A 20,674-nucleotide genomic window follows, 5' to 3' on the forward strand; every position below is an offset into this window, starting at 1 on the left:
GCCATGCTGGCTGCCTGCTACCCGCAGTTTTAGGATTTGGATTTAATCTCACCTTCATTTCTATGCCTCTTCCTCGGACCTCAATGGTCTGTTGGTACACACCACTGATTTCAATAGGGATGAATTCACGATAAGATGCAACCTCTCTGGGATAGAAAGTGACAGGGACCTCCACTGTCCCTCCTGGGCACAGGACATACACTGGGAAGTCCACCTTGAGGTGCACAGTGTTGCTGAACAAGCAGTTCAAACTGGCAGAAAGCACAGCAAAGAGGAACAGAGGTGTCACAAGGCTGCGTGTGCTCAAACAACAACAGGGCTGCTTGAGGCTCTTCCACCTCCTTTCCCTGCATCTTCAGGATTTTACTCACAGTGGTCATGAGGACACACAGCATGGACGTGCTAAGCAAGGGTCAAAGGAGCGTCTGGAGAAGTCCTACCTCATATCCTTGTTTGCCTTGTTTGTGATGACAAGGGTCTGTTGAGCAGGTGTCATCCCAGCACGGTAGATGAAGCAGGTTCCAAAGTTGAGCCTTGTGGTCGAGAAGTGGACAGCGGGTGCTACGACAGTGGCCAGGAGCACGCAGGTAAATGTGGGACCCTTGCTGATCTGGTGGGGTGAAAGACAGCATGAACCAGCTGAAAATATGGGAATTCCAACCACAAACACCAGAGACAGCTGAGGAAGAGGATGGGGACAGCTGGCTGCAGTGACAGTAAGGAAAAGCAAATGCTGAAGGAATTTCACCAAACGCTGAAAGGATTTCTGTTCCCAGAATGGAAATTGAAGGTAGAAGGCTTGCTTCCCTCTCAGGGAAAGGTTTTTGGAGAGCCACATCCCTGCTTTGTGCAGCCACATGCTGGCAAGACCTTTCTGAGCTGTGGGACCTGGCTCAGGAAGGGCCTGGTAAGGAGAAACAGCTCCATCCCCATGCACATCTAGGTAGGTCCCCCTCCTCCTGCTCCCAAATTAGGGACAGAGAGAGCCTAGTGGATATGATCTGGAACAAACGTGCTTCCCAAAGGGCTCCCAGATAAACACTTAGTAAAATTCTCCATTCAGAAGCTGTCAGACTCTATTTCAGCAGCAGGAGCCTCTTTTGCCTCCTTCAGGCTCTTTAGGGGTGGAGCTCACCCCTGGCTCTGGGCTCCTGCTGCCAAGCTGCTGCGTAGGGAAGGCAAAGGTGCCTTATTAAATGTTGGTGCCTCACCTGCAGTGTCAGCTTAACATCCTTTAAAGAGCACATCTTTTGTGGGTGAAATGCCAGCTGGGTCTCTGCTTTCTTCTCTGCCTGCAGGGTGCCTGTCCAAGGGGTGATGGTGAGGACCTGCTGACAGGCTGCTGGGCCGCACAGCTCCCATGTAAAGGTGAAGCTGAACCTGCTGTTGTTGCGGATGCTGAAGATGCGCTTGATGTTCTCATTTAGCTGTACCTGTGGGGGAGAAGGTGGTGAAGACAAGGGGTTGGAGCACACACCAATTGCTGGCCAGCCCGCTAAGTGCTCCTCCCTCATGTGCTCTGGCATCTTTCCCATTCAGCTAATGACCTGTGTGAAAGATCCATCTCCCTCCCTCTTGAGACCCGACTGTACCCATAAATGAAGAAAACTTTCCCTTTTGTTGAAATCTGTCTGCAAAGCTTCTGGTTAAGGTGCAATCTTGCAGGGCTTTGTGGAGCAAATGGTTCAGGGAACCAGTGCTACTCACTTCCTTGAGATCAATGACGTTGATTTTGTGCGCACTGAGCTCAATGACATGGCCATCACTGTCCTGGCACCCGACAGAGACATTCATGCTGTAGCTGGTGGCCTTGATGTTCAAGGAGAGAGGCTGGGTCTTTCTCTTGACATCGCACTTGAGGTTGAAGACCACCTCTCCTTCTGTTGTTGGTATGAAGTAGACTGTAATGGGAAGCCTGAGAAGAAAAGACTCTTTTTGTTCCATTCACTGTCTTTTAGTTTTCTTGGCCTCACATTGCCTTCTCTGTGGGAGAGCAGCTGTGCAATGGCTGTGGTGAGACCCTGGGCCTGGAAGAAACCAGGAATGGCATTCTGCCCTTCCAGGGCCTTCCATTCTCCGTGATGAGAGCTGTCTAGAGTATGATGATTCCATGCAATGAAACAGCAGAGGATACAACAATAAAGCAGCTAACACTACCTTTATTGTCCTGTCCATGTGCTGGAGGGCAGCATTGCCTTGAGAGCCTGCTTCTGTCCCAAACACAGAAGAAGGTACTCAGAGACCGCCAGTCTCTCTGATCTGTATGACAAGAGTAACATCCTCTTTCCAAAGAAGAATTATCCAGCTCCTATGACAGCAGTACAACATGAGTGCCACCAAACTGCCTCTTTGTAATTTCTGTGAGTAATCTCTGGATAGGTGATCAAACACAACCAAACTACAAAGATCTGAGGAATTACCACTTCTCAGTTGAACCACAGTAACTGATATAGGACGCTCTCTTATCTTGCACCCCATGGCAAGCAAAAATTCAGCATCTTTTAAGCCATAGCAAAGCTGCCCAGAGCTAATATGTTCTCCATACCCCAGAGCAGACCATGACTGGGCACAGAGACATCCATGGTGGATCAGCAGATGAGCTAGTGACCTGTTAACACTGCTTGAACTCATGATCATGTCTGATTGCAAGTCATGGCTGCAGTTTACAAGAAACCAACATCCATTTTCTAACAGGGGATCCTACGAAACACAGCTAGTTGTGTAAGTCTGTTGCTGTACTCCCACAATAGGCTTATATGGTGCCTGTAGTGCTGCTTGCGTGCTTTGCTCCTCTTGGTGGTCTTGCACAGACCATGCGTGGTGGGCTCTGTCACTAAAGGCACAGAGGGAACAGAGTAGACCTTGCACACTTAAGGCTACTGGCTTAGGGGATCACAGGGTTAAAACCCCAAAACATGCTTTTGTCATCAAACCTAAAAGATCTATAGCATGAATTTCTCTAGAAAGGGAACCTAGAAGACTAGGGTAACCTGGACACAACCACTTTACCAAGAAACCTGCAGTTTCACAGTGTCCCAATTGGAAAGGAATGAAAAAAGGTAGATGCCTGCTATTGCTGAGAGGCACCTGGTGACTACCAAGGGGAAAAATCCCAAAAGCAAAACAGCAGTGCAACGTTTGGCATGCAGGGGAGGGAATGTGGCCTGTGAGCTCTTTTACCTTGAAAGAGGAGCGATGGAGCCTTTCAGGGGCTCTACCTTCACGGAGGCCTTGCATCCCTCTGAGAAGAGAGAGCTTTCCCTGAAAGCAAAGCTGAAGGCTTCCTTCTCACTGTTGATCATATGTATAGTCTGGCGTACTTCGTGCCCTGGGGAGAGGACAAAGTAGCTGCTGAAAACCACTTGTATCTCTGGCCACTGGGCCACCATTGTCCCTTGGACTCCTGCCTGCCAGCTGACCACAGCATGCAATCTGCACTGAGGACCATTGCTTGCAGCATGGCATACTCAGAATGCCAATATGGAAACATTTCTTGTACAGCACGCACTGTTGCACCCTCTCTCCATGCAAGGGGACCCCCTAGACTCCCCTGCCTCCCCCAAATCCTGTCTTGAGAATAGCCTCAACCACATGCTTTGTCCTTGACACATGCCTTCCTCCCCCTCATACATTTGGGTGCCAGGAGCTGGATGATCTGCTTAAAAGTGCCCGTTTCCATTTCCAGCTTCCCTTTTGGAGCCTGCTAGAACAACAGGAGTGCTGAGCCCCTGAGGCAGTCCACATCTGAGCACGCAAGGTATAACCATGGTGCTCACCAATTAACAGCAACTGGAAGTTCAAGTGAGATCTGTCCAGAGTCACGAGTGGGTCACTGGCATTGCCCACTAGCAGAACTGGGACTGAAATGTTCTGCTCAGGGACTGTAAAGATCCAGAATGATTCTGTCACGTCCAGGTGCTGGGGAATAAACTGGAACTTCATCTGCGGAAGAAAGAGGCAAATGAAGGAAAGTTGCTGCCCTTGGCAGGGCAAGGAGTGTGTGTGTGCAGTTTACACCACCAAGAAACCCAAGCAACCTCTACCTTATGCTGCTGCGAGCTCAGAGACAGGCAGCTGTGCCTAAAGCTTGGCAGATGTGGGGTACAGGGTGAGAACAGGTTTGTCTGCCAGCTCATTTACACTACAGTCAAAGGTTTCTGCATGGTCTTGGCAAGCTCACAGTGAGAGGGCATGCCCAGTAGTGTAGACATATCCAGTGCTGAAGTGGCATACATGTGTAGTGGAGCTATGGATCTACCTTCTTAATTTTCTGCACCCACCTCTGCTTTCTTCCCTGGCTGGATCTGACCTCTCTCTGTGAGGCAGAAGAAAGCCTCCTGTCCTCGTGGGGCTTCAGGGTCTTGACAAGTCCACTGGAAGGAGTATGCAGAACTGGTTGGGTTTGTAACCGTGAAGGTCCTGGGAACACAAAACAAAATGGACTACTAAGGTGGCGTTGCAATGTGAACAGCTCTTGTCCTGCAGCAGGCATCAGGAACTGCCAGTCCTGGACACCATCTTGAAGGAGTTATTTGGTACTGGGAACCACACTGGGAGCACAACATTTCACCTGCTTTCTAGTGACCTTGTTTGTGTCTCAGGTGACTAAAAATTAATATCTCTCCACAGAGAAATTAGCAAAGAAATTATCCAAACTCTTGCATGTTGAAATGGTAAGATCAAATGAAAATGGTAAAATCAAGTCCAGTAAGAGTCTCTTGGAAGAATGGTGCTCTCTATTGTGGCTGCAGCCTTTGCTGACCCTGTCCAAGTGGTAATCTTAAAGGAGCAAGAATGTTCTTTGGAGGAACAAAGCTTGTATTGGCCATAAAGCAGAAGCTTGGGATACATGGTCCTCCCAGACTGACCCACACTACTGAGGAAAAGGACAAAGAGAATCGAAAATTGGCTAGTTGGTCTTCACTGTCCAGTTTCTTCCAGGCCCAGGACAGACTGGTGGCCAAGGGTCAGCAGATCACAGACAAGGTACAGATGTATGCTGGGGCTTGGAAGAGGAGCTGGAGAGGTTCTTTGGATAAGGGGCATGACTGGGAGACCATCAGCCAGAGAAGCCATGCCCACACCTACCTGCTGCTTCTGCTGCACAGCCCAATGGCCACAAACTCAATCACTCTTGTGTTGAGATCTAACATTGTCTCCTTTGGGTCTGACAACTTTGGGTTGCGCCTGTTTGCCATGAGGCAATCAGAGTCTTCTAGTTCAAAGTGGCAGTTTGTCATCAGACTTTTCCCCTTCACAACCACCTCTGGGCACTTCTGGTTTGGTGTCAGGTTAGGAATACTAGGAAGAAAGGGACTGATATTAGCCAGGTAAACATTTCCAGACAGCCAGCTGCTTGCCTGTCTCCTTGTACAGCATGTACTTTTGCACCCTCTCTCCATCAAGTACTGTGCAGAAAATAAAACAGAACTGCATTCCCTGCCACAGAGACAGAAGAAACGGCACAAACATAACCAGTGATATGTCTGAAGACCAACTGCAGTGCACAGGTTTCTCTGCAGATAAGGAGGTCATGCTTGACTGATAAGGGAGCATACCTAGGGACTGGCTGGCTCCTTGGTAGCCAGTCATTCAGCTTCTCATTCCAGAGAGATCCCTACGGGAGCTTAATATTTCATGTGATTTCTTTTCCCAGTGCCTCCATACCTGCTTCTACCAAAGCTGAATGATCATCTTTACTCCTGCATGTTGACTGGTTCTGCAATCTCTCTGTGGCTGGTTGTCCACAGGTTTTCACCTCCCCCATCCCAGAGGCACAATCATGACTATCCATCAGTAGTATGAGTTGAAAAGTGCCAGGACATTTCCTACCTGCAGAGCATATGGCTCTCGAAGTCCCCCACATACACTGGAGAGAACTTCATCTGGAAGAGCTGCTCCTGGCCAACAGGGATGGTGCCACTGCAGGGCTCGACAGAGAATGGTGACGTGCCACTGATGGCATTCAGAGATGAGTTCAGGGAGGAAGAGACTTGCTCCAGTGAATGGTCCAGCTGACTCAAACAATGGCTGGGATGGAGCTTCCCAGAGGTACCACAAGTGGAGAAGAGGGATTGCCCTGCGGTAAGGAAGAAGCACGACATCGCTCAAGGAGAAAATCCTTTGTTCCCAGCAACTCTGCCTCCTGCTGCAGTGGACAGAACGGAGCTGGGATGCACTTGGAATGTCTCTGGCCAAGTGCTTTCAGCAGGAGGGTTCCCACTGAAGAACAGGCAGAGTGACCAGTTTGTGTTTCAATTCTGTGATACTGCTCGCTAAATCATAATCCCAGAAAGTCCTGGGGAAAGGTGGGAGAACAGGTGGGAGAACAGGGTGGGGGGCAGCAAATATAGTGAATGGTCCTGCAGAGACCCAGAGAACTGCTTGAATCAAAACACATCACTGAACATTGCTCTGTAAAGACACTCAGATGGTGGACAGGAAGGCTATGTCTATGTTAGCAAATCAGAAGGGCCCAGGACAGAAGCCTGCTGCTTCACTCCATGCTGGACTGGGGAGCTAGATGCAAACATCTCCTGCAGGACCACTTCTGGCCAGCATTCATTCCCAAACCATGTCCAGGATCTAACAGAGATACCTGTGTTGCATCATCTGGGAGAATTTCTGGGAGCTGTTTCACATCCCAGCCCAGCCAGCCTCAATACTTAGCATTAAGGACAGTGTTGAGTCCTGCAGAACTGAGCTTTGCTTGTTGTGTCTGGTGGAGAAAAGGCTTTGGGGAGCAGCGCTGCTGTTCTTCACACCCTTTCCTTCTTTCCTCTTTGTCAGGCTTTCATAACTAACAACCAGACAGCTAATGGCGCAGTCCAGCAGACCAGCGCCAGCATGAGGGCACCCTGTGCTCGAGAAGAGTCAATACCTGGATCCCAGGGGAGGGAGATAAGCATATTCAGAGCACCAAAGACTTTGGCTGAGGTCTCCCATCCTGACCATCAGAAAGCTGTCCATGCTAGGAAACACAAGGGTTGACTGCTCTCCTATATCCTGTTTCTGGTGTACAGTTCTGGTGTCCTCAACATAAAAAGGACATGGAACTGTTGGAACAAGTCCAGAGGAGGGCCACGAGGATAATCAGGGGACTGGAGCATCTCTCATATGAAGACAGGCTGAGAAAGTTGGGGCTGTTCAGCCTGGAGAAGAGAAGGCTGCGTGGAGACCTCATAGCAGCCTTCCAGTATCTGAAGGGGGCCTACAAGGATGCTGGGGAGGGACTAATTATTAGGGACTGTAGTGATAGGACAAGGGGTAACGGGTTCAAACTTAAACAGGGGAAGTTTAGATTGGATATAAGGAAGAAATTCTTTACTGTAAAGGTGGTGAGGCACTGGAATGAGTTGCCCAAGGAAGTTGTGAATGCTCCATCCCTGGCAGTGTTCAAGGCCAGGTTGGATGAGGCCTTGGGTGGCATGGTTTAGTGTGAGGTGTTCCCATGGCTCGGAGGGTTGGAACTAGATGATCTTCAGGTCCTTTCCAACCCTAACTATTCTATGATTCTATGATGAGACCTCTTGGACACACAGCCCTGTTTCCTTGCAGCCACCCAAGGAAAACAAGCACTCAGACACAAGCATGTTGCTATGGGTTAATGAGTCACAGCCCCACCACTGAGCTCCAACATGCTGGGAGCAGGGTCTCTGCTGGCAGCAATACTTCTGTGCCTGAATTAGGAGGATCAGTTTTAAACAGTAACATTGCATTTGCTTTGGACTGGGGGATTGCACACAGTGATACAGATCAGCTAACTTAGTGCTACACCATCAGTTTTCCCAGTCACAGAGACTTCCCAAAGAGGTGGCCTCATGTCCCTGTTGCCAGTCCTGACCCAGGCTCAGTTCCCATGCAGACCACAAGTATCAGAGCAAGCATATGAGGGTATGAAAAGCAGAGAGGGGGACAAAGAGAAAGTCTCCAGCTGCAGCTGGGGAGATGCTGATGAAATCAGATGACTGGACAGGGATGAAAAAGCAATTCATGTTTTGGGGCGAAGTGACACAGTCTTCTCCACAAGCCTTCAGCTACCAACTGAAACACCCTGGGCATGCCCAGCTGCCACCCAAAGCCAGTGCCTTACCACTCAGATTGGGCAGGAGCAGCTCCCCAGTATGGTTCACTGCCCTTTCATCCTCCACAGCTGCCATCCAGGTGTATTCCAGGGCCACATTCCCTGTATTGGACAGCTGGAAACTGCTTTTCAGCAAGAGAATAAATAAAAAAAAAGAAATAAAAAGAAAACATCCAATAAGTACAAAGCAAGTAGAAAAGTAATGCTTTATGGTGGACTCCCAGTACCCCTTTCTTTATGCTGAGTAGCATCTTCTTCCTCAAGCATCTCTGTTTCGTCTAGATTGCTGCCCTGGGCTGCCCCAAGACAAAGTATTTCAAAGTTTGGATGTTAAAGAGGAAAAGGCAGACATGGTGCCCAGGAAGTTAATTCAAGGGTCTTATTCTGGTCTTTATATCTCAGTTTGACGTTATTTTGACTGCAAACTCATTCTTAAGCAGACAAGGACAGGCAACATGCAAAGAAAGCAAGACCATGGTTGTCCTCAGCAGAACCTCTCCTGGCATATCTTGGCAGGATAGTGTCTACCATCTCCTGCTTGGCTTTGTATGCACATATGTGGGCCTCAGCACTTACCAGGACCCGGAAAGGATGAAACAATAAATGACTTGTTTAAAGGGAACAACAGCAGGGGAGAGTGCACAAAAAGTTCTAGGAAGGGACTCAGATCCACATGTGGGAGATCTCCAGGACCTCAGGATATGTGGAAACTGAAACCTCAAGAACCAGCAGGCAGCAGCACCTTCCTCCAAGGCTGGTCAGCCTCTTAGAAATTAGAAGAGGCTTTAGAAGAATTAGAAGAATTAGAAGAAGTGGCTGAGCAATAAATATGTCAGTGTAACTTTTGTTGGCACAGGAGCATGAGTAGAAGGAAAAGCAGAGGCTACCAGAAAGCACAGCACAGCTTTGGGGAAGCAGATGCTGGGTCAATCCTGGGAAAGGCAGCTCCCACTTGCAGGTCTCTGCCTGGCCTCCAGCACTCACGTGAACGTTCTTGTCTGGAAGAGCAAGGTTTCCTTGAACTGAATTATGTCCACATCCAGCTGGAACTCGGCATAGTCAACAACAGCACTGAGGTGAAGCTCCACCTCACGGCTGCTCTTCTCCAGGACAGTGTGAGCTGGTTCTGGGGTTGTCTTGATAACCTCCATAGAGGAAAGGGAAAAATCATTAAGCAAAGTCCAGAAAGCCAGGCTGAGCAGGGAGTCTTTTGGCTTTAAAATCACATACAGGGGCTAGAAAGGACCATTCCCATTTATTTTGCCTGAAGGATAACAAAATTTGATCCTTCTGCTGCCTATTTTTTTCTACCTATTGATCAAAGCAATCACCACCACGACTGTGTACTCCCATGGTGACTATGACCGGGTATCAGTCCCTGTGTTTCATCCCTGTAAAGTGTCTGATGTTTTTCTTGGCCCAAATAAATCCCAGAAGGCCTCTAAATTAGAAATAAGTTCCCCTGCAGGAGCTCTGTGGATGGAGGCATCGAAGACTGAACAAACCTAGAAAGCACCTTTTCCTTCTTGACTTATGAGAAAGTGCCTTCCAGATGTCATGTTGGGCAACAGTCACAGTGGTGGGGGATGGCGACAGGTATTTTTGGGATGGAAATGAATTCCTTAGGAAGGTCTCTGACTGCTGAAGCTCTGATGAGGAAGAAGTTTGGTTTACAGCTTTTACAGTGCTTCAGAAACTAGGGAAGAACCATCACTGGGTAAGTGTGTTTGACACTAATGATAGTAGAAGCAAGAGTTTCTGGAGATGACACCCAGACTCCTGCATGACTGTCCTACAGTGCCTGGGCTGCTCCATAATGAGACACCCCACACGACACAGAGACCACAACCAAAATCTCTGGTGTCAGTGTAGACAATGCTCAGAGCACACACACAACATGCTGGTGGGTTACCCAGCATATACAGAAGAGCACTAATGTTGCTCTCCAAGAGACAGAGCACAGTGAATTTAACTCCTTGATGAAAAGGCACTGAATCAGATAAGACATTTTAACACCATAAAATGCAATGAAATCAGAAAGTGTGACCTCCCATTAAACACAGGCTGCAACACTTCAGCCTTTGGCAGAGACTGATAGTTTGCATGTGGCTAAACATCTCTTTCCAAAGACTTCCCCATCTTGTGTGAGCATGTCAGGTCACTGTGCATCCACCTCTCCTCTAAAATTCACTGCTGTTTAACCTCATGGGATGGATTAAATAAAGGAGGAAGCAGGAGCTGCTTAGCCAGCAGAGATGTTAGTCTGCTGCCATCAGCAGTTCTTTTTGTAGAAGCTCAGTAGCTTTTGCTATTGTGTTTCTTACCTTCCTCATAGGCCATGTGGCTGCTGAGTCCCTGCTGGCATCCATCCACTCAATGGTGTGCAGGTGGTCGTCCCAGTCCATCACCTCCTCTGGTGGCAGCTGGAAGGCAATCCTCACAACCTTACACTTCACAGGGTGCATTTTGAAGGCAACTGGGACATCCGATTTCAGGGTCACTGTGATGTTCTTAGCACAGCCAGCATGGAGGTGTCCCACCTACAGAGAACCAGAAAACCAAGACCAAACTGGAATCACTGGCAAGGGCAGGACTGATAGCAAAGGGATTGATGTGGTGAGCAGCTGTGCCAGAAACCTGCATCTTGCTGTGTCTTTATGTGAGGTTTAGCAGAGGAAAGTACAAACAAAGATGCTGCATCCTGTAACACAGTCTTTACTGCAGGGCTGATGGCTCTGCCCCAGCAAAGCCAGGGATTGTATCTCCTACATGGCACTGGACCTTCCTTTTAACCAGTCTATGGTGACTCCCTGCTAGCTCCCAGGAAACCACTGGGTAGGGCTTGAGCAACAGGGAAAGGCAGAGCTATCCTAGCTCACCTGGGGGGAGAACTGGAACGGGGGGTCTACCAGCCACTCAAACCGCAGCACCTCCACCTTGCTGCGGTTGCTGATTGTGAAGGTCACGGTGTAGGGTGTCCCAATGTGACAGTCCCCAAACTGGATGTGTTCCACTCTGGCAGCTGCTAAGAATAAGAACAAGAGGTCTCAGCATGCAGTGAGGTCCATCTGATCCCTCACATGCACAGACATATGTATGTCCCACTCTTCCTTGCTCCAAGCCTTCTTCCCGCTGGGAGATGCAGTTCTCCATCCTGCCACTTTCAGGAACATGCCCCAACATGTCCCTAAACCCATGGCTGTGCTGTGCAGAGAGACAGCTGTACAGTATGCACTGTGTCTGTGCATGCAGCTGGCATTCTCACAGGCTATCTGGTCCAGTGGGCAACGGCACAGGCCTGGTTACACAGAGGGCACAAATTACCACACACGGTCTTCATCTCAATAATTGACTATGGGCTAGCAGACCTCCTTTCAGAGATAGGAGCTGAATGCTGGCATCTCTGACCCTTCCCTGCTAGCCTGCAAGATTCTCCCTTGACAGAGGATCTTCCCCTGTGTTCTTATGTGTGTCTGCTCTGCAGGCTACAAAAGGCAACAAGAGCTGTTCTCAAAGGCTGGACCAGACCTGCGCTGTCACAGGATGAGCAGATGGGTATTTTCCTGTTCCTTGCTTCATCTTGGCAACCTCTCCTCTCTTACCCTCAATTATGTCTTCCTCCAGATTGCCCTCAGTGTTCTCCTCCTTGTTGTCTGACACTAGTCCATGGATGTTATCCAGAGTGAAGTCATCCTCGTAGCCTTCACCTAACAGCTGAATGCTGGTCTCTTCATATGGGTTGTCCACCACTGACAGGTAGATCTTCCCTTTCACACGTTGTGCCAAGGTGGGTTTGAAAAGCACATCAAACTCTGCTGATTCCCCTTGATGCAGGACCAGGGCAGCTGTGTGAGGCTTCCTGTCTACATGACAATAGAAATCAGAGACAAGTGGTAAAGCTATACAGGGGAACTAGCTTCATGGGGTATAAGCAGGAGTAAGAGGTTGAAACTCAGCTGCCTTTAACTGAAGGCTCTTCCACAGTGTTCACAATGTTCTTCTGCTATGTTCACAAGACTATGACACCACCATGCATATCACTGCTTAAGTGTCTTAAACTCAGGTTAACACCCAACTCCCACTCAAACTGCATCCAGCCAGATTCTGCCATACATAAAGCTGAGTCAAAGAGTGGTTTTGGCTTTTCTTGGCCGGCTGTGGGCTCAAGGGCTGCCTCCATTCAGACTATTAACTTCCTGTTAACTTCCCACATGCAGTAAAGACCTTGGTGCATTGACTTAGTGATGGTCCCCCACAGCTCAATCCACCATGTCTGGAACAGAAAAACTTCCTAAAACTTGATAGTATGAAACCCTGCAAAGAGTCCACATGAAAAACTAGGGGTACAGAGCACCCCAGGAAAGAAACTATCTCTAACATCTGGCTGTTGTTTGGACAAGCCAAGAGCAGAGCACACATTTTCCCTGTGTGGATGACCACACATTTTCCCTGTGTGGATGACCACACTTCATGGTTATGAATTTACCTTCTTCAGGTGAGTCCTCCTTCATGTCTGCAGCTTGGTAGATACAGTGTGTGGTGGGCCTGGCTTTCAAGAAGAAAACTCCCCCTTCATCCAACAAGTCAATCATCAGCTGAGGAAAGGGAACACAGAGTATGACCACACTGGTATGGGTACAGGATGGCATGTGGATTAACATTGTACTGCTTCTGGTCTAGCATGGGGAGCCCAGCAGCCTTTCCCTTCACATACAGTTCTTAGCATGAAGTTTAAGTAAAATCAGACAGGAAGGCAAAAAAAAAGTGTTCAGAGGCATTGGGATGTAATTAAAATACAACCAAAAAGGACAGAAAGTACTAAAAGTAATGAGCAGAATTTAATTAAACTACAATTGAGATTAATTAAGTTGTAGTAAAAGAGGATCAAATACAATCTAATGTAACTAGGACATCACATGTGCCCACATGAGAACCAAAACATGAGAAGAGAGATGGGAGAAAAGTACCCCACCAACTTTCTGGTGTTGTGTTTAACTAAAAAGGACAGGCTAATGAGAATATCACATTTCTGAAACTCCCTTCCTGAAAACAGACATCCATCAGTTGCTTAAAAAGAATTCCCAAGACCTGCTTCCACATCTACTATGTTTTCTGGGACCTTTCCTTCATGGAACAAGCACTTGTTCCCAGACCAGAGCAGTCCCATGGCAGGTACTCACCTGGACAGGTATGATGCCACTGTTATAAAGGACTAGAGGGAGTTTTTCTGAATCACCCAGCAACAACTTCTTGAAGAGCAACAGAGGGTTCCCTCTCTTATTGTGAAGGACGGGGCACAGGACCGTCACCCGAGGCAAATTCCCATCTCCACTGATATCAAAGATCAGGCTTTGTGCTTTCATTGCTGTACGGCTGCAGAAGAGGCAGAGGTGGAATCACCACAGTGGGCACTAACCCTTTTCCCACTGGGCAAGCCATGAAGCAAGGCCACCCACCGTGTTTGCCTTGGCTGGTGCTTCTTTTCCCCATGACACAATTCACCCTCACCCTTCTCCTCCCCATCTGCTCAGGGCCATTCACAAGAGGATGGCTGAAGAGCCAGAGCCTTCCAGCTGGTTGGAAATGTGACACTCCACGGCAGCCTTGGTTGCAGTGACTATGAGATGGTCGAATTCGAGATCCTCGGGACAGTGAGAAGAGCGTGCCGCAAGCTCATTGCCCTGGACTTCAAGAGAGCAAACTTTGGCCTCTTCAGGAACCTGCTTAGTAAGGGTCCATGGGATACAGCCCTAGAGGGCAGGGGGGCCCAAGACTCTTGGTTGTTATTCAAGGATCACCTGCTCCAAGCTCAGGAGTGTTGCATCCCAACTAGAAGGAAGTGCAGCAGGAGGGCCAGGAGACCTCCTTGGATGGATAAGGAGCTGCTCAGGAAAATTCAAAGGAAAAAAGAGGCTTATAGAAGGTGGAAGCAGGGACAGGCAGCCTGGGAAGAATACAAGGATGTTGTCCAGGAAGCTAGGGACCAGGTGAGGAAGGCTAAGGCCCAGTTAGAATTGAACTTGGCTAGGGATGTTAAGGATAACAGGAAGGGATTCTATAGGTACGTAGCGAGTAAAAGACAGATTAGGGACAACGTAGGCCCCCTTCGGATGATATCGGGAGAACTGGCTACCCTGGATTTGGAGAAGGCTGAGGTTCTCAATGACTTCTTTGCCTCGATCTTCACTGGCAAATGCTGTGACCACACCACCCAAGTCTTGGAAGGCGGACGCAGGGACTGTGAGAATGAAGACCCTAGGCCCACTGTAGGAGAGGATCTGGTTCGAGACCATCTTAAAAACCTAAACGTACACAAGTCCATGGGACCTGACGACATCCATCCACAGGTCCTGAAGGAGCTGGCGAATGAAGCTGCTAAGCCACTGGACATCATATTTGAAAAATCATGGCAGTCAGGTGAAGTTCCTAACGACTGGAAAAAGGGAAATATAACCCCCATTTTCAAGAAGGGGAAAATTGATGACCCGGGGAATTACAGACCAGTCAGTCTCACCTCTGTGCCTGGCAAAATCTTGGAGCAGGTTCTCCTGGAAGGCATGCTAAGGCACATGAAAAACAACAAGGTCCTTGGTGACAGCCAGCATGGCTTCACTAAGGGGAAATCCTGCCTGACTAATTTGGTGGCCTTCTATGATGGGGCTACGAAACTGATGGACGGGGCAGAGCAGTTGACGTCATCTACCTGGACTTGTGCAAAGCCTTCAACACTGTCCCACACGATATCCTTGTCTCTAAATAGGAGAGACATCAATTTGATGGGTGGACCACTCGGTGGGTAAAGAACTGGCTGGATGGCCGCACGCAAAGAGTTGTGGTCAATGGCTCAATGTCCGGCTGGAGACCGGTAACAAGTGGTGTCCCTCAGGGATCGGTGTTGGGACCGGTCTTGTTCAACATCTTTGTCGGTGACATGGACAGTGGGATTGAGTGCGCCCTCAGCAAGTTTACTGATGACACCAAGCTGTGTGGTTCGGTTGATACGCCGGAGGGAAGGGATGCCATCCAGAGGGACCTCAACACGCTTGTGAGGTGGGCTGATGCCAACCTTATGAAGTTTAACCATGCCAAGTGCAAGGTCCTAAACCTGGGTCGGAGCAATCCCAGGCACAGCTACAGGTTGGGCAGAGAAGAGATTCAGAGCAGCCCTGCAGAGAAGGACTTGGGGGTGTTGGGCGATGAGAAAATGAACATGAGCCAGCTTCAGTGTGCGCTTGCAGCCCAGAAAGCCAACCGCATCCTGGGCTGCATCAAAAGGAGTGTGACCAGCAGGTTGAAGGAGGTGATCCTGCCTCTCTACTCTGCTCTCATGAGACCTCACTTGGAGTATTGTGTACAGTTCTGGTGTTCTCAACGTAAAAAGGACATGGAACTGTTGGAACAAGTCCAGAGGAGGGCCACGAGGATGATCGGGGGCTGGAGCACCTCCCATATGAAGACAGGCTGAGAAAGTTGGGGCTGTTCAGCCTGGAGAAGAGAAGGCTGTGTGGAGACCTCATAGCAGCCTTCCAGTATTTGAAGGGGGCCTACAAGGATGCTGGGGAGGGACTCTTCATCAGGGACTGTAGTGACAGGACAAGGGGTAATGGGTTAAAACTTAAACAGGGGAAGTTTAGATTGGATATAAGGAAGAAGTTCTTTACTCTTAGGGTGGTGAGGCACTGGAATGGGTTGCCCAGGGAGGTTGTGAGTGCTCCATCCTTGGCGGTGTTCAAGGCCAGGTTGGATGAGGCCTTGGGTGTCATGGTTTAGTGTGGGGTGTCCCTGCCCATGGCAGGGGGGTTGGAACTAGATGATCTTAAGGTCCTTTCCAACCCTAACTATTCTCTGATTCTATAACACGTAATAATTTCACTCATGTAGTACAACAGACAAATTAAGAAGCAAACAGATGAGATGTGGCAAATGACTGGCTGTGGTGATAGGAGACGTGCAAAAAAGCACATGCAGAGCATGAAAATAGTATGAAAACAAGAAGGGAAAAATAAACAAACAACACCATCAGTACAGATTATTTCCAAAGACACTAAAAAATTGCTCTTTAGGGCAGAAAGCTGACTTATCTTGTCTTACTTCAGTGACCAAAGGTCTGGGAAGAGCACATCAGGGTCCCGGCACATAGGTCCTGGGACAGAGAAACTGGCCTCTGCTCTTATAAGGGGTCCAAATGCTCCTTTAACATAAAATAACTTAATATACCCCAGGTAACTACATAGATCATATCATTTTACTATAAACAGGGAAGAAATAATGCATGCTGACTTTCCGGCATCTAATCTTCATCTAATCCCTTGTCTTTGGAATGCCCCAGCTCAGCTATTGCACATCTCCATTTTTTCTGGTTCAGTCACTTCCAGTTGGCTAGTTCATGTTGCGCTGTCTTCATAATCACTCCTATTGGCAAAACTATCACCCTTATTTTTCTGCTCTGCTATATCTAGTAGTTACTGCCTTCTATAAAGCTAAGTTTACCTAAGGTGACTGAAAGCCTTAGGATTAACAAGAGGTCTATGTCCTCACATAGGAGAGGCAGCTGTCAGAAAGGTTCCCCCAACGGGGTGAGTTACCTTGCCCGGACATCAAGGGAAGCCTCAAAAGTGCACTGGTAGGTCTCCATCGATTGGGGAGTGAACGCCACCGTAGCAAAGGCATGGGAGCAGCTAGGAATACACATCCGAACAGGATCCACCTCGAAAACATCACTAACACGGCTGTTAAGCTTGGGAACACCACAGAATGGAGTTAGGAGGAAACATTCTTCAATATGACACATATATGCATCATATATGCATCACTGGGAACAGCCCCACACAGCATGCATTCCTCCCTCCTTCCTTGGACAGGCTCCTTCATCCCAGAGTGGTGATGACCTTGCATGGGGAGCTGCCATAAGGGCCAGAACTGCAAAAGCTTGCTCTGCGCTCTGGGCAGTCATCCCAGCACACGTGGGAGGTGGGGACTTCATGGAAAACCCTGCAAATAGTCTAGAATTGACCTTTAATGAGAAGGAAAAAAACAAGGAGCCCGAGGAAATGGTCTGCTTTGAGCTCAGGCACAGTCCAGTAAAAGCCCCCATCTGAGCATGCTTCCAAGAGATGTTCAGAAGGGTCCAGGTCTCCTACCAAAGACCCAGAGGGGTGAGCCAAAACCTTGCTTGAGAGACGCTGAATTCAACCCATCACCCCAGCATTGCTGCACTCCCCTGTAGTCTGACCTGCACAGCGCTGAACTAGTCTGAGCAAGAGGAAGCAATGAACCTGGAGAATGAGGCAGCCTTTAAACAGCAACAGCCACCTTGGCATCTTGTCCTTACCTTACTGGGGACAGGTCTGACAGATAGGACAACATTACAGGGGACTTTGCCCACATTGCAGATCTTGAAGCGAGCTGTGGCCTGGTGCCCAACCAGAACATCAGTGAAGATAAACTTGTTCTCATCTGTGATGAAGATGCCCTTGTCTTGCACTGTCCGTAGGATGTGGCAGAGGTTGTTGTTGCTGCAGATTCGATGTTCCTCAAAAATGGACTCTATGTCATCAACCACAAATGCTGCAAACAAATCAGAGGAGTGCTGAGGATAGAGAAGCCATCCTCCTGAATTTATCTGGACCCTGTTGGCATCTCAGAAGGCTTGATGAGCCCCTTCTGCCCAGGTCACTGCAAAACCCAACCTGGGGTGGGAGAGCTGGCTGTGAGGATAGAGCTCAGTCACCCTCAGTCTTAAAGGGTATTGATTTCATTTTATCCTTCTATGCATCCCTCCCAGCCTCTCCTCACTTGTGCACTTGAAAAAGATTGGAACTTCTGAGGATTTTAAGATGGGACTTCAAGGTCAGGGTGCCTTTCTATTCAAGCGGTAAGTTTAAGTGCTGATCAGCATCAGTGAACAGGGTGTACCTGGAAGGCAGGACTCAGCAAATAGGGTATACGGGATGCCAAAAGGATTATCCCTGGGGTCTCTGTTGCTGACATCGATGGACAGGAGCTCCCTGCATGTCCCCAGCGGCTCTGCACAGCACTCCACTGTGATCATCTGCTGGCCCCCAGGAGGGATGGTGCCAAAGCCTGGGTACACTGTGAACATGCCCATGGTGAGACGAGCCTGAAGAAAGAGGCAAATCAACAGCCTTACCTTGAGCATCCCCAGAAAGGAGCATGCCACTCCTTCACCTCCAGGCAGGCCCAAGCCCCCAGCCCCAGGGCAGGGAAGGATGACTCCATGGCTCAAAGGCAACCCCAGGATGAAACGAACAAGCCAGGAGGAGCTGCAGGCTTGCCCTGAGTGAGGAGAAAGGAGTTTGGATGTAAAGGGTGAAAGTGGCAGCAGGGATCCTTCAGCCTCTTGGGGTAAAACAGGAGAGCAGAAAACTGTGAGAAATGATGGGAAATGGGAAGAATGATGGGAAGAAGAAAAACCAAGCTAATCTGATATCTGTGGACTGGGAGTTCAAACAGGAACATTCTGCATCTGTGGTATTCACACACTTATTTTGGCTAGCAGCTACCAAACGCAGGACCTGTTCCCCTCTTTTGCCCTGCAAGCTCCAGGTCTGAGCCGAGCATGGGACTGTCAGTGGGACTGAGCAGCTCCTGCCTCTGCTTGTGGGTAGGAGATGACGGCCCTCCATCACGTGGACCATGCCCCATCCTGTGGTGACGAGCCCCCTGCCTGCAGCAGCATGTGTCAGGGAGCAGGAACAACTCACCTGTGGGACAGGGTTTGGGTCCTTTTGCAACAAGCGCTTGCTTGGCTTGGCTGACAGAACCACTGGCTTTCCATTTTCACTCTCTTGGGAGTGAGCAGATTTCCTTTGATGTGCACTAAGAGGAGAAAACAGAAACATCCATCATGCATAGCTGCCCCTGACTTTCCCAAAGGCTGAAGCTGGCCTTCCTTGCCATGGAGGAAAACCTTCAGGCTCCTGGCTGCTCCCGGAGGGCTGCCTGCAGCACATAGTGCTGAAGCTTAAGGATAGGTCAGCTGTATCACCAGCTTCATCCGACACATGGGGATACTGAAGCATTTTTCTGCTCCCTGTTCACAAGCCTGTGATGCTAAAGGACAGTAACCCACGTGTCCTGGCTACCTGTCACACCCTAGCCATGCCATGGTGCCTCGTCAGGCAGGAAGGATGGTACAGGTCCCTTCTCACCTTTTCTTTGGCAACAGAGGTGCAGCCTGGTCTTGGTAAATGAAGAATTTAAAGTCAAGGATGCCTTTGTTTTCCAGAATGAAGCTGCAGGTTTTCCTGGTGCCACTCACCATGGCACCGAAGCTGATGAGTGAGGCAGGGCGAATGCTGTACTTGCTGAACACAGCTTTTGCTGACACCTTCACTGGGATGATGGCGATGGTCTCACCTTCTTCACAGACGTGGGGATCAATCACCTGCAACCAGAGAATAGCTTGGTAATTACAGCAAAAAGGTCAGCCTCTACCTCTGTCCCCTGATCCCAGGTCCCCATCAGCTCACCATCCCTATTTAAGTGCCTCCTCCAGAGCCAGATTTTCAGCTCTGCTTAGGAAGCACCACAAATGGTTTCTGAAAGACCTTGTCATATAAATGTGAGAGAGGATTCCCCAGCTAAAGCCCTCCTTCCAGAAACACGTCCTGCTCCACTCCCCAGCTACCACCTGTAGCTGTGTGCTACCACTGCCTGGCCCAGGCAGCTCACCAGGCACTGTAGGATGGGTTTGTTCTCAATGCTAAGTTCCGTCTTAGGGTGGAAGAGCAGATGGACCTGCGCAGAGCGCTCGGAGCTAGCCAACACGCCCCTCTGAGGCTGGATAGTGATGTGGGATGCCAAGTCAGGTATGCTGGTATGTGTGGTTTCCAGCTTGAAACTGGGGAGAAAGAGAAGGCACAAAACCACTGCAGTTGAAAGTCCAGGGGCCACTAGCACACCAACGACATTGCATAGCACCATGAAAAATAACAAGGGGAAAGAGTCCAGCTCTGCTTGGGGATTCCCAAATCTTGACACAGAGTGCAGACAATCATAAGTGTTGCAAGCTAACCCTGACACTGCATTTTTTCATTCCCTCCTTTAAAGAGTCTCATTAAGAGATATGAGCTGACCCATAACAGAAGGCAATGAACCTTAGCAATGAGTGGCTTATATTTTGGGGTCTCTCCTTCTGGTTCTTGCTGAGCTGTGAATTGTGTTTGGCTGGATTCTCTATTAAAATATTTGAGATCAGAGAGCCCAGGTTTTGTATTTACTCAGACCATGACATAGCCAAACATAGGAACAGGTTCTAGCCATGGGCAAGAGGAGAAGGCAGATGGTGGCACCATGCATTCACAGAGCAGGCAGCTGGACCCACCTGTACACAATCTCGTACTTCCCTTTATTCCTCAGAGTCAGCACTTCCTTTGCATCCTCCAAGACTTTCAGAATTCCAAAATCCACACTACCATCTCTACCTGCAGAAAACCCACAGAGTGAGGTAAGAAACGAGAAATATTTGTGATCTGCTGCAGAGTATAGTAAGTGACAGGAGACAGATCAATCTGCACATGAAGCTGCACACTTCAAAGCTCAGAGCTGAGAGACTCAAGGCTGTCTGTG

The 20,674-nt window shown here is 49.0% G+C and overlaps 1 protein-coding gene across 1 annotated transcript in view; it reads right to left on the reverse strand.

Annotated features, from left to right (window-relative positions):
* Nucleotides 1-20,674, reverse strand: part of LOC308233037 (hydrocephalus-inducing protein-like) — a gene marked incomplete at both ends in the record, with an annotated part of 110,590 nt that overhangs the window by 8,452 nt on the left and 81,464 nt on the right. The window contains 23 exons of the mRNA XM_080639553.1: nt 53-251; nt 441-610; nt 1,212-1,433; nt 1,708-1,915; nt 3,181-3,328; nt 3,777-3,942; nt 4,281-4,419; nt 5,089-5,301; nt 5,833-6,079; nt 8,093-8,205; nt 9,068-9,228; nt 10,408-10,623; nt 10,963-11,105; nt 11,686-11,946; nt 12,570-12,678; nt 13,264-13,456; nt 16,669-16,820; nt 17,415-17,650; nt 17,999-18,203; nt 18,808-18,922; nt 19,255-19,490; nt 19,778-19,946; nt 20,430-20,525. Of these exons, the coding sequence (XP_080495679.1) occupies nt 53-251; nt 441-610; nt 1,212-1,433; nt 1,708-1,915; nt 3,181-3,328; nt 3,777-3,942; nt 4,281-4,419; nt 5,089-5,301; nt 5,833-6,079; nt 8,093-8,205; nt 9,068-9,228; nt 10,408-10,623; nt 10,963-11,105; nt 11,686-11,946; nt 12,570-12,678; nt 13,264-13,456; nt 16,669-16,820; nt 17,415-17,650; nt 17,999-18,203; nt 18,808-18,922; nt 19,255-19,490; nt 19,778-19,946; nt 20,430-20,525 (4,117 nt within the window). The remainder of the gene's footprint in view (nt 1-52; nt 252-440; nt 611-1,211; nt 1,434-1,707; nt 1,916-3,180; nt 3,329-3,776; nt 3,943-4,280; nt 4,420-5,088; nt 5,302-5,832; nt 6,080-8,092; nt 8,206-9,067; nt 9,229-10,407; nt 10,624-10,962; nt 11,106-11,685; nt 11,947-12,569; nt 12,679-13,263; nt 13,457-16,668; nt 16,821-17,414; nt 17,651-17,998; nt 18,204-18,807; nt 18,923-19,254; nt 19,491-19,777; nt 19,947-20,429; nt 20,526-20,674) is intronic.

Source organism: Psittacula echo (genome assembly GCF_963264785.1).
Source record: "Psittacula echo genome assembly, chromosome: 1".
Classification (NCBI taxonomy): Eukaryota; Metazoa; Chordata; class Aves; order Psittaciformes; family Psittacidae; genus Psittacula; species Psittacula echo.